Below are 14,579 nucleotides of genomic sequence, written 5' to 3' on the forward strand. Positions count from 1 at the left end.
AGTTAGAGCGGAGAGTCCCAAAGCTCCTCAAAGACCCTCTACTACAGCTCGTCCCTCTCTTCCTGGTGGTCATGGTCCTCGCCCTCGGGCGGCGGTCCGCCCGGGTTGCTGTAAAGCTTGCTGATGATTGGCTGCACCACCTCCTCCAGCTCCTTCTTCTGGGCCTGGAACTCCTCCAGGCTGGCGTCCTGATGTGACTCCAGCCACTCGATCTTCTCCCCCACCGCCTTCTCGATGGCCTCCTTGTCCTCAGACGACAGCTTGCCCCCCAGCTTCTCCTCGTCGCCCACCTGGTTCTTGAGCGAGTAGGCGTAGCTCTCCAGCTCGTTGCGGGCGTCGATGCGCTCCTTCAGCTTGCGGTCCTCATCAGCGAAGCGCTCGGCGTCGTTCACCATGCGCTCGATGTCCTCGGGCGTCAGCCGGTTCTGGTCGTTGGTGATGGTGATCTTGTTCTTGTTGCCGGTGCCCTTGTCCTCGGCCGACACCTGCAGGATGCTGTCCACGTTGATCTCGAAGGTCACCTCGATCTGAGGGATACCGCGGGGCGCCGGGGGGATCCCCGTCAGGTCGAAGGTGCCTAGCAGGTGGTTGTCTTTGGTCATGGGACGTTCACCTGGAAAGGTGCAGAAGGAGATGCAGACTCATCAGGATGGTGCATTCCTTTAATCTTGCAAGAAGCAAACCTTAAAACAAGCTCACAGCTGCTCCTAAAATCCAATGAAAAAGTTATGCAAGTGAATGCCCTGCAGGTGAAACGCCCCCCTAAGGATGCTTAAATCTCTCCACCTATAAGAGCACAGAACATTAGAGAAGCAAACCAATTAGAAAAAGGCACCTACCTTCATAAACTTTTATGGTGACGGTGGGCTGGTTGTCGGAGGCAGTGGAGAAGATCTGGGACTTCTTTGAGGGCACCACGGTATTCCTGGGGATCAGCTTGGTCATGACACCTCCCACCGTCTCAATGCCCAGGGTCAGGGGACACACATCCAGCAGAAGTATGGGATCTGTTCAGAGATCAGAAGGTCAACCTCACTCCACACGTCCACCTCAACAAGGAGTCTGCAGAGCTGGGAGATCAGATACTACTGTGGCTTTCTGACGAGGTCAAAGGTAAAGCGAGACCCACCTGTTCCCTCTCCAGACAGCACCCCGGCCTGCACGGCAGCACCGTAGCCCACGGCCTCGTCGGGGTTGATGCCCCGGGATGGCTCCTTCCCGTTGAAGAACTCCTTCACCAGCTGCTGGATCTTGGGGATGCGGGTGGAGCCGCCCACCAGCACGATTTCGTCAATGTCTGACTTCTTCATGCCAGCATCCTCCAGGACTTTCTGCACGGGCTTCAGGGTGGAGCGGAAGAGGTCCTGCATGGGGAGATGGATAACTAATCAGGATGCATGCTGGAGAGCTGGAGCATGTGGCAAGAACCTTCAAGGCATTGAGTCCTACGTCACCACTACACAGGCATATTCAGTTGCATCTGCAAAACTGATTATAGATAGATTCTCAACAGAACAGCCCTATACTCGGTCTTTAGACAGATTCTGAACAGCACTCACCATGTTGAGCTCCTCGAACTTGGCGCGGGTGAACGTCTCAGAGAGGTCCTGGCCCTCGAAGAAGGACTCGATCTCGATGCGGACCTGGTGCTGGGTGGACAGGGTGCGCTTGGCCTTCTCCACCTCACGACGCAGCTTCTGCACGGCGCGGTTGTCCTTGCGCACGTCCTTGCCCGTCTTCTTCCGGTACAGCTTGATGAAGTGCTCCATAACGCGCTGGTCGAAGTCCTCGCCGCCCAGGTGCGTGTCCCCGCTGGTGGCCACCACCTCGAAGACGCCGCTGTCGATGGTCAGCAGGGACACGTCGAAGGTGCCGCCGCCCAGGTCGAACACCAGGATGTTCTTCTCTCCACCCTTCTTGTCCAGGCCGTAGGCGATGGCAGCAGCAGTTCTGCAAGAGAAGACAGCACAAGTGAGTGCAGCTGCTGCACCCTTGAGTAAGATTCTTCCTCTCTATCTATCCCATCTACCCCTATTTTCCATTAAAAAAAGCACTCTACACTAGTTTAGCACTTAACTCCTCCATACTTCTCCATAACTACTCTTAGCATAGATGCGCTTATTTGGAAGTTGCTCTGGGTAAGAGCGTCTGCATGTAATGTACTGAACCCAGACTGCTTCAGTAAATAGCAAGATGCAAGAGGAGGAGGAGAATATGAATAAAGCTATTCAAGCTGCCCTTAAAAGAGCTGTCTGCCATGCAAGCAAATGTTCAAATCCTTAATTTTCCAAAAAAAAAAACATTAAAAATTAAGGCATCAGTGTGGTGTAGCAGTAAGGGCTTATAACTGAAAGGTTGCCGGTTCGATTCTTTGTTAGGGAGCTGCTGTTGTACCCTTGGGCAAGGCATTTAACCCACAATTGCCTCAGTAAATATCCAGCTGTGTAAATGGATAAAAAAAATTTTCCTCCCTCTGAATAAGAGTGTCTGCTAAATGACAATACTGTATTGTAACGCAATTAATCTAAAATAAATATGCAGGGTTGTAGCGAAGGGCGAGAGCAGTCACCCCGCCCGGCCTTGAACCCGGGTCTACGGGGTACCAAACATGCGACTTTGACCGCGACGCCAAAGAGCCGGGTTCAAGGCTGGGCGGGGTGACTGCTCTCGCCCTTCGCTACAAATGGTGTCAGAAGTGGGATGGCTGGCTGCGAGGCCATCGGAAGCGTGCCCGGTGTGTGAGCTGTATGAGAGACCCCCAGGTTAGGTTGACCCCGGTGTGAAGGACCCTAGAGATGGGTGAAGCATGGTGTGAGGGACCCCAGAGATGGGTGAAGCACTGGTGAGTGGGGCACCCTGGGATGGGAGAAGTATGGCAAGAGGATGCGTGAGGGACGCCATGGTGTGTGAAGCGCATGGGCGCGCTTCCCGAAGGGGAGGGCAGTGTGACGGAGTGCCGTCACTACGGTTGAGTATGCGCTTTGACTGCCATACCAACGAGCCTGGCTCTTTGGCGTCGCGGTCAAAGTCGCATGTTTGGTACCCCGTAGACCCGGGTTCAAGGCTGGGCGGGGTGACTGCTCTCGCCCTTCGCTACAAGGGTATATAAGAAAACTATTGAGAGCTTTTCAGCTCTTTATGCATATGTCACTGCTGACTGCCAGTGTTGGTTACTATACTTTAATAAGGTTAATAAGTGATTAAGTCCAGAGAAAAGACACTCACGGCTCGTTGATGATCCTCATCACCGTCAGTCCAGCGATCGTTCCGGCATCCTTGGTGGCCTGGCGCTGGGCGTCGTTGAAGTAGGCAGGGACAGTGACCACAGCGTGGGTGACCTACAGGACGCAGAAAGAAGAACACTGGATTGAGGACCAAAGGCCTCTACACACCGTGAAAAGCTCTACCCAATATAATTTTTTATGTCTGGCACAATGGTCTTATCGACTCAATGGTCAAAAACGTTAAAAATATGATACGAAAATATGGGTCCCATTTCTGGGAACTCAGGTGAAATCGGAACAGTTCTGAACAAATCTGAAGTTGTTTTTAGTGGCCGTCTGAAGACGGTGAGGGGTTCTTCACCTCTACCACTTACAGACAGCAACTTTCAGCACTTAGTTTTTGAACTCTACAAAAAGCTATGACAGCCATGAAGTTGTACTCGTACATTCTTCCCCAAGTAAGCCTCCGCCGTTTCCTTCATCTTGGCGAGAACCATGGCAGAGATTTCTTCCGGAGTAAAGGTCTTCATCTGGCCATTGCCAATGTCCACCTGAATGTGGGGCTTGCTGTTCTTCTCAACCACCTAGAGAGAACAGTCAGATGAAGATACTCATGTTTGTATGCCAGGAGAACACGGACGACACTCAGTCTAACTCTAGGACCGCGAAACCCACAAAGCCCCAGATTTTGTCCCAAGTGACAGGTGTGTCAGCAAGGGCTCACCTTGAAGGGCAGGTACTTGATGTCCTGCTGCACAGAGGAGTCGGACCAGGCGCGGCCAATCAGCCTCTTGGCGTCGAATACGGTGTTCTCGGGGTTGGAGGTCAGCTGGTTCTTGGCGCCGTCGCCAATCAGACGCTCCCCTTCTCTGGTGAAGGCCACGTACGAAGGGGTGATGCGGTTGCCCTGGTCATTAGCGATGATCTCCACGCGGCCGTTCTTGAACACACCAACGCTGCGTACAGTCACAGAGGAGTAGGTCAATGCAGGACACATGCACGTTACCCACGACTTGATTCAGTTCTGTTTTTCCACACACGGTTTAATTCTAAGGAGGAGAAATAAAACTGACCAGGAGTAGGTCGTTCCCAGATCGATTCCCACCACGGTCCCCACGTTTTCCTTCTTCTCATCCTCCTCAGCAAACACGCTGCTGACAGCCAACAGGAACAAGCACAGCAGCCTCATGCTTTTACGAGTGTGTTATCCCGGGTCTGAAGTATTCTGTAAGGTCGGAAATTAAAGTTGTTAGAGCCAGCTAGCTCGGCACAGTGTCGTTACAAGATGTGCTTTTAGTTGCTGATCTAAGACTAGGGATGATGTAGCTCCAAAAAAATTAAAATGTAGGAAACCACCGTGGAATACTAATAGTAGTCGTCTATACTCCTGAGCTGTTAAATTGGGTTGCATAGTGAAGTTTATGAAGTTTGAATGAATGGTCTGAAAAACAACACAGAAAAACAATGTTTCTTTTCACTAGAAGTCCAGTAAGCAAAATAATTAATTTCTTGTCACATCAGCTTGCATTAAGGTACTTTCAAAATCCCAGCCAACACTATAGCTAGTTAGACTTGGTATCGATTTTAAACATTTTTAACATTTATTCATAAAATATACGGCACATGAATAGAGGACTATTTAGGATTTAAATCGCTTGTTTTTTTTCCACAGACTACCGATAAAAACATTTATAAAAATTATACCTATAATATCTGTAAAAAATAACGAGGTCTAACAAACCATAATCTCAATAAATAGCGCGTTAAACCTTCAGTTAGTAAACAAGCAAAATGTATAGACAACTTGCTACGTACCTCTGTGTAAGATGAATGGAAGTTCTCCTTCAGTGCAAATGCGATCGCTTGTACACTTCGCTTTCACGCTGCTTTCTGTCTCTGTGATTCTTGCGCTTCTGTGAATGAGATGCTGCAGGACCGACGCCGTTGATATAGCAACCGCGAGCGCTTACTCGTCGTGGTGCCCCACCATTGGTCGCAACGCGCTCGGCTGGAGGGCGCTCATTGGCTGGAAACGGTACGGTGTCTGCCGCTCATTTGCACATGTCCTGGTCCTGCAGACTTCAGGATTGGCTGGCTGTCAATCATCGCTTTCATCAGATTGTTTACGGGAGCTGTTTCACGTGAATATAATGCTATGCAAGTTATCGTGACCCTGCTACTGTAAACCTCCTTGGTATGTCTGGTTTGTTTAATGAATACAACAGAAATCGCTGTGATTGTCATAAACCGCGACCGCGTATGCAAGACAAGACTGCACATGAATCCCAGGGGTCTTTATCCTGTACCAAAACAAGTCTATTACATGCTAAAGATATTGCCACCCAAAACGTCTTCCGTGGTTATGAAGTCACAGACTGAACTGTGGTTATAAAGTAGGTCAGAAATTAGATATAGACTGAAATCACAGCAACTTTATGAGTTATGAACGGTGGGCAGCATGTGCAATTTTCTGTCATCATTTGCTGATCATCACTGATGACAGGAGGCCGAAATGCTGATGACTTAAATTTCCATGCATGTACCGGTGATTGCATCATCTTCTTGTTGTCTCGAAATCTGCAGGTTTTACATCAGTATATGATAAAAAGGTAATGAGGTATGAGGTGGTGTTGGATATTATTTTATATAATTATTTATATAAATGATTACAACTATATATATAAATATATATATATATATATATATATATATATATATATATATATATATATATGTATATATATATATTATATGCTTAATATTTGTAACACATATGATTATACTCAACATTACAATTTAGCTACTAGATTTTCATTACAGATGTGTCTATAAATAATATAAAATATATTTTAACACATATATCAATCCATCGGTTTACTAATACTGAAGACTTAAATTTCCATGCATGTACCGGTGATTGCATCATCTTCTTGCTGTCTCGAAATCTGCAGGTTTTACATCAGTATATGATAAAAAGGTAATAAGGTATGAGGTGGTGTTGAATATTATTTTATATAATTACTTATATAAATGATTATAACTGTACATATATAAATATATATATAACACATATGATTATACTCAACATTACAATTTAGCTACTAGATTTTCATTACAGATGTGTTTAATGTTTTCAAGCTTTCTCCCTTTGTTGACACTTTGCCTGAACATTTTGGCCTACCTTGGGCGTGTAATTTATCTGACGTCTAAGACAACAGTAAACTGATCTGAAGCCATTTTAAAAATTCTCTTGCATTATATACCTGGCAATATAATCCCACTATACAACTACTAATGTCCTTTCTCAACTGTCTTCCACTTACTTCCAGAAAGAGGCAGACGACTTTTGGAAATGTCTTGCAACTTATTTCACCGGGGGACTCGCCTGTAGTGTTGTGGAAGAGGGGCGAAAGTAAATTATGTCTAACCCGTCACACAAAAGGTAACATTATGGACTATAAGAGTCTATAAATAACAATGTAATATTAATAAATAAGTCTATAAATAATACAAAATATATTTTAACACATATATCAATCCATCGGTTTTTGCCGATACGAACGTTTTCAGTTTATAACCAGGGACGTACACCCCTAGAAAAATGGTGTAACCCGTGACGAGTGCTACGGTTTGAGTTCACGAAAGCGCGCGTCGGGAATGGGAAGAGGTATACAAACGCTAATGGACTTTCGGTTTGGGGAACTACTTGATATTATGTTTTGACAACGTTTTATGAATGTTATAGTTTGGAGTAGCAATGCTTGTATGCGTCAGTTTTATTGAGATGTAGTATATCTACTAGCTAAGTAATGTTGTATGGGCTAGCAGCTAGCTAACGGTATCGTTAGCTACACTGCTAGCTAGTTAGCTGGCTACCCCGGAACAATAACAGCCCATATCTAGCTAGCTAGTTATTGGTGTTTCACCTGGGCGGTGAGGTAGCAGCAGGTAGTGAAACCACAGCGGGATTAGCATGGTAACTAACAACATTTAACTTAATTATATTACACACCTAGCTAGCTAACGTTACGTAGATACACTGTAGTTAACACGACTTGAGCAACGTCTCTACCTAGGTAGCGATTCACACTAAAAGCAAAAAAAACGTCTAAATGCAATTTATATAGTCTGTGTGGTCTCTGATATATGACTAGCTAGCTAACAGTTATACTGTTGTAGTAACTATTTTCTTTTTGCTGTCGAAAACTTGACCGCCAGCGATCTTGCTAGCCAGTTAGGATTGAGCGCACTGTCCCAGACCGCAGTGTATGATGTCGGTGTACCCCGATTCAGCAAGTGTCCCGACCCTGGGAAAAGGAGACGAACTTCACCAGCAAGGTAGCTTGCCAGCAGTCTGTGTTCATTGTTAAAAGAACGTGATGTTTGAAGAGATCACCAGATAAATTGTGAAACTCAGCCAGCCATTTAGCTAACTAGCTAAGCTACTTTAACAAATGTGTGGTGATGCTAAGTTGTTGACGTTCATGGCAGCGATGTGCCCGTTACCCCATTGTCCCACTTGCAGTCCTGGCTTCCCTCCCGTTTTGTCAGCTGACGGAAGAGGACTTGACCCAGAACCCCCTGTTCTGTAGGCTCCTGGCATCTCTCTCCCAGCATGTTGACCAAACCGGCCTCACCCTGCCTCTTAAGAGGGAACTGGAGAAGGTACAAGGATATCCCCTCTCACACTCGCTGACTTCTTATTCTCTCTGGAAATTGAAGGAGGACTAGGTCTGTATGGCATTAGCTGTTGTTCGCGTTCAGAACAAGGAGACTACTGAATGGCTCATGGACAATGATAGGGAACCTTGAACCATCAGTTAAGCAGGCCATAGAATAACACTGCTTCCAAATAAAGGCACTGTGTTGGTCTATTTATGTACAATTGCTGTAGACCTAAGATGACAGTTCATTGTCCATTCAGCCAGTTGCTGGTTGTTTGAGACCAGTCCCCCGACAGTTCATGAGGTGCTATGTTCCTGTGGTCTTCTGTTCGGTCTGTAACTGCCTGGTGTGAGAATATGTGTGTGCATGCATGTGAGCGATTATGGAACAGTGTGGACGGAATGCTGTTACGGTGCTGTAATGTTGTTACATCGTGTGATTGAAGGCTGCAATCTTGTAATGTTGTAACGCTGTGACTGCAGGCTGAAAGGGAGCTCCAGACGCAGAGACTGGGCTGGCTGCGGTCGGAGAGTCTGTATCAGCTGCTGCGGGAGATGATTCAGGACCACTGTGTCCGAAAGCACCACTCCAACACCCCAGCAGAGGACGATAAGGTACTGCACAGTGGAACAGTCTTCACCCTCATTCTCATTCTGTCTCATTCTGCTGGAGTCTGATGGCATTTTAGTCCTGAAGATGCGTATTCCACAAGGCCCAAACACGCCAGCATACCCTGCTTATCACGTGTGAAAAGGCACCACTGTCTTTCAAAGGTTGTGCTGTTAACATGTTGCCTTCCACATTACTTTGTTGTGAAGTGTCTGATTGTTGTTCTGTGAGAAACTAGAGTGAAACTAGATTGAGGCATGCACAGTGCATTAAAGCTTTTTTCTGCACAAAAAGAAGACAATCTGACAACCAGTCTGAAGATGCTTCAGTGTTTCAGTGATAGCTCTGTTGCCAAGAACCCTGTGTAATGTAAAATGGTACTGAGTGATTGTGATTGGCTAAGAGTTGTGTCTCTCTCTGGGCAGTTTTATGAAACCCTGGAGCAGTGTCTGCTGGTGGCGCAGTGTGTGAGACAGCTGGACCCCAGCTCCACCACAGCCCAGGAACAGCCTCCCTTCCTGGGGCTCTCTGCCCAGCACGTGCTGGGCCTCATGCCTCCAGAACAGGTACAAACGCACACGCACACTCACGCACACGCACTCACACTCACGCACACATGCACATGCACTCACAAACATATATGCATACACACAGAGACACTTAAACTGACATATACATAGGTACACACTGTTACACTTGTAGACACACACACACATCCACAAACATGTATGGATTGGCATACTCACACTCTGACACTCACAGGCATATGAATGCTCACAAACACATACTGAATACCGTTAATCCTCAGTATGTCTGCGTTTGGGAGATGGCTAACTCTGAAGGTGGCTTTAAATCTCTGTCACATTCACTCTCTCAGGATGTACGGAAGATGAAGCAGCGGCTGCTGATTGAGCTGGAGAAACGGCTGAAGGAGAAGTGTTTCAACATCCTGTCCTACTACCAGCCAGACTGGGGTAAGAGCTGTACCTACTACCAGCCAGGCTGGGGTAACAGCTGTACCTACTTCCAGCCAGGCTGGGGTAAGAGCTCTACCTACTTCCAGCCAAGCTGGGGTAAGAGCTGTACCTACTTCCAGCCAGGCTGGGGTAAGAGCTGTACCTACTTCCAGCCAAGCTGGGGTAAGAGCTGTACCTACTACCAGCCAGACTGGGGTAAGAGCTGTACCTACTACCAGCCAGGCTGGGGTAACAGCTGTACCTACTTCCAGCCAGGCTGGGGTAAGAGCTGTACCTACTACCAGCCAGACTGGGGTAAGAGCTGTACCTACTACCAGCCAGGCTGGGGTAACGGCTGTACCTACTTCCAGCCAGGCTGGGGTAAGAGCTGTACCTACTACCAGCCAGGCTGGGGTAAGAGCTGTACCTGCTACCAGCCAGACTGGGGTAACAGCTGTACCTGCTACCAGCCAGGCTGGGGTAAGAGCTGTACCTACTACCAGCCAGACTGGGGTAACGGCTGTACCTACTACCAGCCAGGCTGGGGTAACAGCTATACCTACTTCCAGCCAGGCTGGGGTAACAGCTGTACCTGCTACCAGCCAGGCTGGGGTATGACTGGAGAAATAAATGCTGATCAATGTAAAGTAATGGAAGAGCTGTGCTTGTGCTTTGCATTGCATTTACATTGCATTCTTACGTTCATTTAGCAGATGCTCTTATCCAGAGCCATTCAGCCATCCACAGTCAGTTTAGCACTTATTCAGAATGACCTCTGTAGCTTACAGTCTTTACACGTTTGGATTCTTACAGCTGGCGCTGGTTATGTTACTGAGGCAATATTGGTTAAGCACCTTGCCCAAGAGTACTACAGCAGTGACCCTCCAGGGAACTGCAGGCCCTGCCTACTAGCACTATGCCACACCACTGCACCAGCTTCTCTCTCGTATCAGAAACGATGCGTGTATATAAAGCAGTGACTCTCACACACACACACACACACACACGCGCTGTTTCTGCACAGAGCAAGACAGTGAGAGCCTGAAGGCGGTGAAGTTGTCTCGGCTGCCGGAGAGCCTGGAGAGCGAGAGCAAGAGAGCAGAGAGCCTGAGGGAGACTTGGAGGGAGAGCGCCGCCCTGCTGCAGCGGCAGACCCACTGCTACCTCTCGGTGAGTACCGGCATCGCAGACGGCCTTTCCCTACCGCATCAGCTGATAGCTGATAATACAGGGGAATCGATGCCTCTGTTCTGTTCGGCTCAGTTGTATCAGCCACAAAAAGAAGGACCTTCATGGTTATTGGTTTATGGTCTGTGTCCATTTGGGGATGGAGGGGAAATGCCAGGGGTGAGGAGAGCCTGTGTCAACATGACCTGGCCTTTGCAGGAATGGCAGCCTCCTTATCTGCGGACGTAACGCTAGATCATCCCTACTGTGTTGGGTGCAGTGTCCTGGGCTGTAGTGGTGCCTGGCCAGCTATTGAAACTTCGTCATACAGTGCTTCTAATATTGTTGACTCCTTAAATGGCTATTTGCTTGTTTTGTACTCTGCCTCACTTATAAGTCGCTTTGGATAAAAGCTTCTGCCAAGTGAATAGATGTAAATGTAATAAATGTAAGTGCTGGTGTGCTTTTCTGCATGGCACCAGGGTATTATGGTGCTGATATATAATCACACTATTTATCTGTATCACACCCCATTGTGTAACTTTCTGTCAGCACTAATACAACATGTCTTATTGCCGGGACATTGGAGGAACCCCAGGAAGATCGGGCTGATGTAATTCTCCAAGGCCATGAGGGCCTGCAGCCATCTTTTGGTCAACATAAGTTAGGCAGGAAGGTAGGGGGAGCTCAGGGAATAATGACATTTTCATTACATTACTGTCATTTAGCAGACTTATCTGGAGAAACTTACATAGGTTACAATTTTTTCATGTCATCCATTTATCCAGCTGGATATTTACTTATGCAATTTTGGGAGATGTACCTTGCTTAAGGGAATAGCATTACCTCCCCAGTAGTTAATCAGATCAGCAACCTTTTAGGTTACAAGTCCTGCTGTGTCTTCTCTAGAGTCAGCAATTTACTTGTGGCTCATACCGCTATAGGCTGAGACAGCTGTTTCTGCTTGTCTTCATATGCATGTGTTTTAATAAATCATTGATTGTTGATTGAAGTCTGCCTCCGGTTGGGTTCCCAACTCTCATTATTCACCAAAGCTCCTGGCTTTTCCCTACCACTGCTAATCGTTAAAAGAAAAGCTGTTACAGCAGCGTGTTATGTATCGACACTTTTGTTCACGTGTGGTCTGAAGTTTCCTGTCTCTGTGCTGTTGTTCATATAGCCTTAGGTATATGAACACTAATGTACTTTGCTTTTTAACTCACTCTGCATTTAAGCACCTGCCTATTGAATGAAGTGTGGGTGTTAAATAGTGTTTTCTTTGGCCATCCTCCCCCCCCCCCCTGCCATCGGCAGGAGCTGATGGGCTGTGTTCAGATCCTTCAGTCCCTCATCCTGGACCACCGACTGAAGACCCAGAAGGAGCTGGACACCAAAAACGTGGAGTACCTGGAGGCCAAGTGTCAGATCATCATCTGCAAGATCAGGTGAGAACTTTTGCAGGTCTTCTGGCTTTGATAACCACCATAGAGACACCTTGTGTGGCGGTGCGTGTTTCTTGGCAGTTAAAACATCTTTGTTTTCTGTTCAAACAGAGTGGAAATGTTGGAGCTTCAGCTGGATACCTACACGCCTGAGACAATAGCAGCCCACCGAAAAATCAGGTGAGAGCGATCGGGCTGCTTAGTCGTCCTCGGTGATGTTGGCAACGTCACATGGTTGTTATAGCGTTTATTACCAGATGATTGCAGATTGGAGAACCAAAATTGGTTGTTTATCCATTTAAACAGGGACACCTCACACTAATATGCACTTCTGTAGATGCATCTTTGTAAGAGTTTGAGAGTTAGCTATGATGCTCATTTTCATCTGTAGTCCCTGAGCAGGCGGAAAACAGGCACAGGCATGGAGCACAGCAGACAAATGTATAGCAGTTAAAAATAGTAAGATAAGGCTGCATCATATCAAGAATCAAGAAGAAGAATATGTAATAAAAGCGATTGTTATATTGCAACTTTATTTGTACAAGATGCTCAAAGCGCTTCACTTCAGTTTCTTTGGCCACGCCTTTTACATGAATGGATACTGTAAAAGTATATGGTGGAGATAAGGGTATCTGCAAAGCAAACAAATCAATACTCTAGCAAGTGAATATTTTAAACATAATCCTGTGACTGACTACTTCTCAGCAATCAGCCCCATTTTTCCTTACTTTGCACATTTCTATGCTCTGTTTTTTTGTTCCTTTTGTTTCATTTTTTCTCTCTTAGGGACAAGCTGGACTCGCAGCTGAGCGCCGTGCGGGCGGAGAAGCACTCGGCCGAGTCCATGCTGTCGTCCTTCCAGATCCTGGGCCAGGACTTCGAGGCGCTGGTGGAGGAATACTCACGGCTGCGTCAGGAGATCGACAACAAGAGCTGGGCCTTGAAGGAGTTCTCCCAGCACAGTCACTGAGAGAGACCCTGCGCTAATACCAGGCCCCACTCCCACACCACAGTCACTGAAAGAGACCCTTAGCCAACTCCAGGCCCTGCTTCCACACCACAGCCACTGAGAGAGACCCTGAGCTAATACCGGACCCCACTCTCACACCACAGTCACTGAGAGAGACCCTTAGCCAACTCCAGACCCCACTCCCACACCACAGTCACTGAGGAAGGCTGTGCACTATTGCCAGACCCCTCCCACAGCACCCACCCCCACACTGGCATCACGAAGGCTGTTTCATGGCCAGTGATTCCTCATTCACCACATGGCAGTGCCAGCCCTCCACATGGAATCAGCTCGGAGGAGGGGGTGGAAATTATGCTCATCAGTTGTGTAAACAATGTATTATGTAAAGTAGAATTTATTTTGTAATCTTTTTAACAAAAAATGCCCTTTATACATAAAACCACATTAAATAACATAAACCATAATTAAACCTTCATACTTTAAACCATTTTTGAAAATGTTTCCGAAACAATCGTTAGACATTTGTTAGTTGTACAGTTTTTGCTAAAGCTTTTTAAATTTGAGTTTTTTTTCCAATAAACTTCATTAGTTATTGTCCAGACAACCCTATGTGAATAACTTATAGGGCTTACATTTTATACATACAGACTGCAGTTATTTAAAACATATGTTACGTCCATGCAAACCAGTAGTGCTAAAAACATTCACATTCAACAGATGGCTTCTTTTTTGTCTTTCGTACACTGCTGTCCTTCTCCTCTGAGCTGTTCGTAGGCGCTGTTGCTCGCTGCTGGGAGGATGCCGCTGTACCACAGCACCAGGGCAGTCGTAGTGTATCGCATGTCCTGATTGGCCACTTCTGGGTCACACCTTCCTTGCACCTGCAACTCATTAAAAAGTGTTCCTTAGCTAAGTTGATGGGTGTGCTGCCGCCAGGAGTGGGGTTTGTTCGTTGTCAAAATACCACAGTTGTACCGGGCCCCACTGCTTCATTTCACGTGACAGCATTGTCTCTTCTGAGACAAACCTAACAATAACAGTGAGATATTAGGCAGCTGTTGATGCTAACACTGATGCTTAGAGGAAGATGGTCGATGAGGGCTAGTGTTACCCGTTTGTCCTGGCTCTCCCTGTGGTTCTGGTGGCCCAGGGACTAGGCTCAAACCTGAGAGTCAAAAATGGATTATTCGTTATTCTGCTAGACACAATACTGCCCACTCAGCTGAGTGAAAGAGCTGGATTGGCAGAGATTCTTTTCACTCAAAACAATTAGCACAGAGATGTCAGAGGAGAACTCTGCAAGGTTGAATTTGATTTGACTGATTTTACACAAGACCCCGAAAGGCTTGATAGATGTGACTGAACATGGTTTTAATGGCCATGCAAACATGTGAATTAGTGTCATGCCTCTAACCTGAAATCCTTTGCGTTCAGCCAGGTTGTCATCAGGGTCTGTAAAGTATGAGTCACAGATGAGAAAATTATTACAGCAAGGTGTGTGAGTGTGTTTGAATGTGCATATATGTGCAAGTGCATATTTTCAGGA

General features: G+C 46.8%; 2 protein-coding genes across 3 annotated transcripts; one reads left to right on the plus strand and one right to left on the minus strand.

Annotated features, from left to right (window-relative positions):
• Nucleotides 1-41: 41 nt before the first annotated feature.
• LOC118777877 (endoplasmic reticulum chaperone BiP-like) lies at nucleotides 42-13,875 on the minus strand. The gene is made up of 9 exons (XM_036529111.1): nucleotides 13,844-13,875; nucleotides 4,298-4,378; nucleotides 3,949-4,180; nucleotides 3,671-3,808; nucleotides 3,226-3,338; nucleotides 1,560-1,950; nucleotides 1,130-1,364; nucleotides 840-1,007; nucleotides 42-613 (listed from the first exon to the last, which is right to left on the minus strand). Exons 1-9 carry the CDS (start codon nucleotides 13,873-13,875, stop codon nucleotides 42-44), a joined length of 1,962 nt encoding a protein of 653 aa, XP_036385004.1.
• haus4 (HAUS augmin-like complex, subunit 4) lies at nucleotides 6,864-13,467 on the plus strand. 2 transcript variants are annotated; one of them, XM_036529112.1, is made up of 10 exons: nucleotides 6,864-6,891; nucleotides 7,443-7,562; nucleotides 7,750-7,889; nucleotides 8,372-8,503; nucleotides 8,924-9,064; nucleotides 9,376-9,472; nucleotides 10,479-10,624; nucleotides 11,936-12,066; nucleotides 12,175-12,243; nucleotides 12,850-13,467. In XM_036529112.1, exons 2-10 carry the CDS (start codon nucleotides 7,493-7,495, stop codon nucleotides 13,031-13,033), a joined length of 1,110 nt encoding a protein of 369 aa, XP_036385005.1. In that variant the 5' UTR covers nucleotides 6,864-6,891; nucleotides 7,443-7,492; the 3' UTR covers nucleotides 13,034-13,467. The 2 variants fall into 2 exon arrangements, with proteins under 2 accessions (XP_036385005.1, XP_036385006.1); XM_036529113.1 differs by lacking the exon at nucleotides 6,864-6,891 and adding an exon at nucleotides 6,903-7,200.
• Nucleotides 13,876-14,579: the final 704 nt, after the last annotated feature.

Source organism: Megalops cyprinoides, chromosome 5 (assembly GCF_013368585.1).
Source record: "Megalops cyprinoides isolate fMegCyp1 chromosome 5, fMegCyp1.pri, whole genome shotgun sequence".
Classification (NCBI taxonomy): Eukaryota; Metazoa; Chordata; class Actinopteri; order Elopiformes; family Megalopidae; genus Megalops; species Megalops cyprinoides.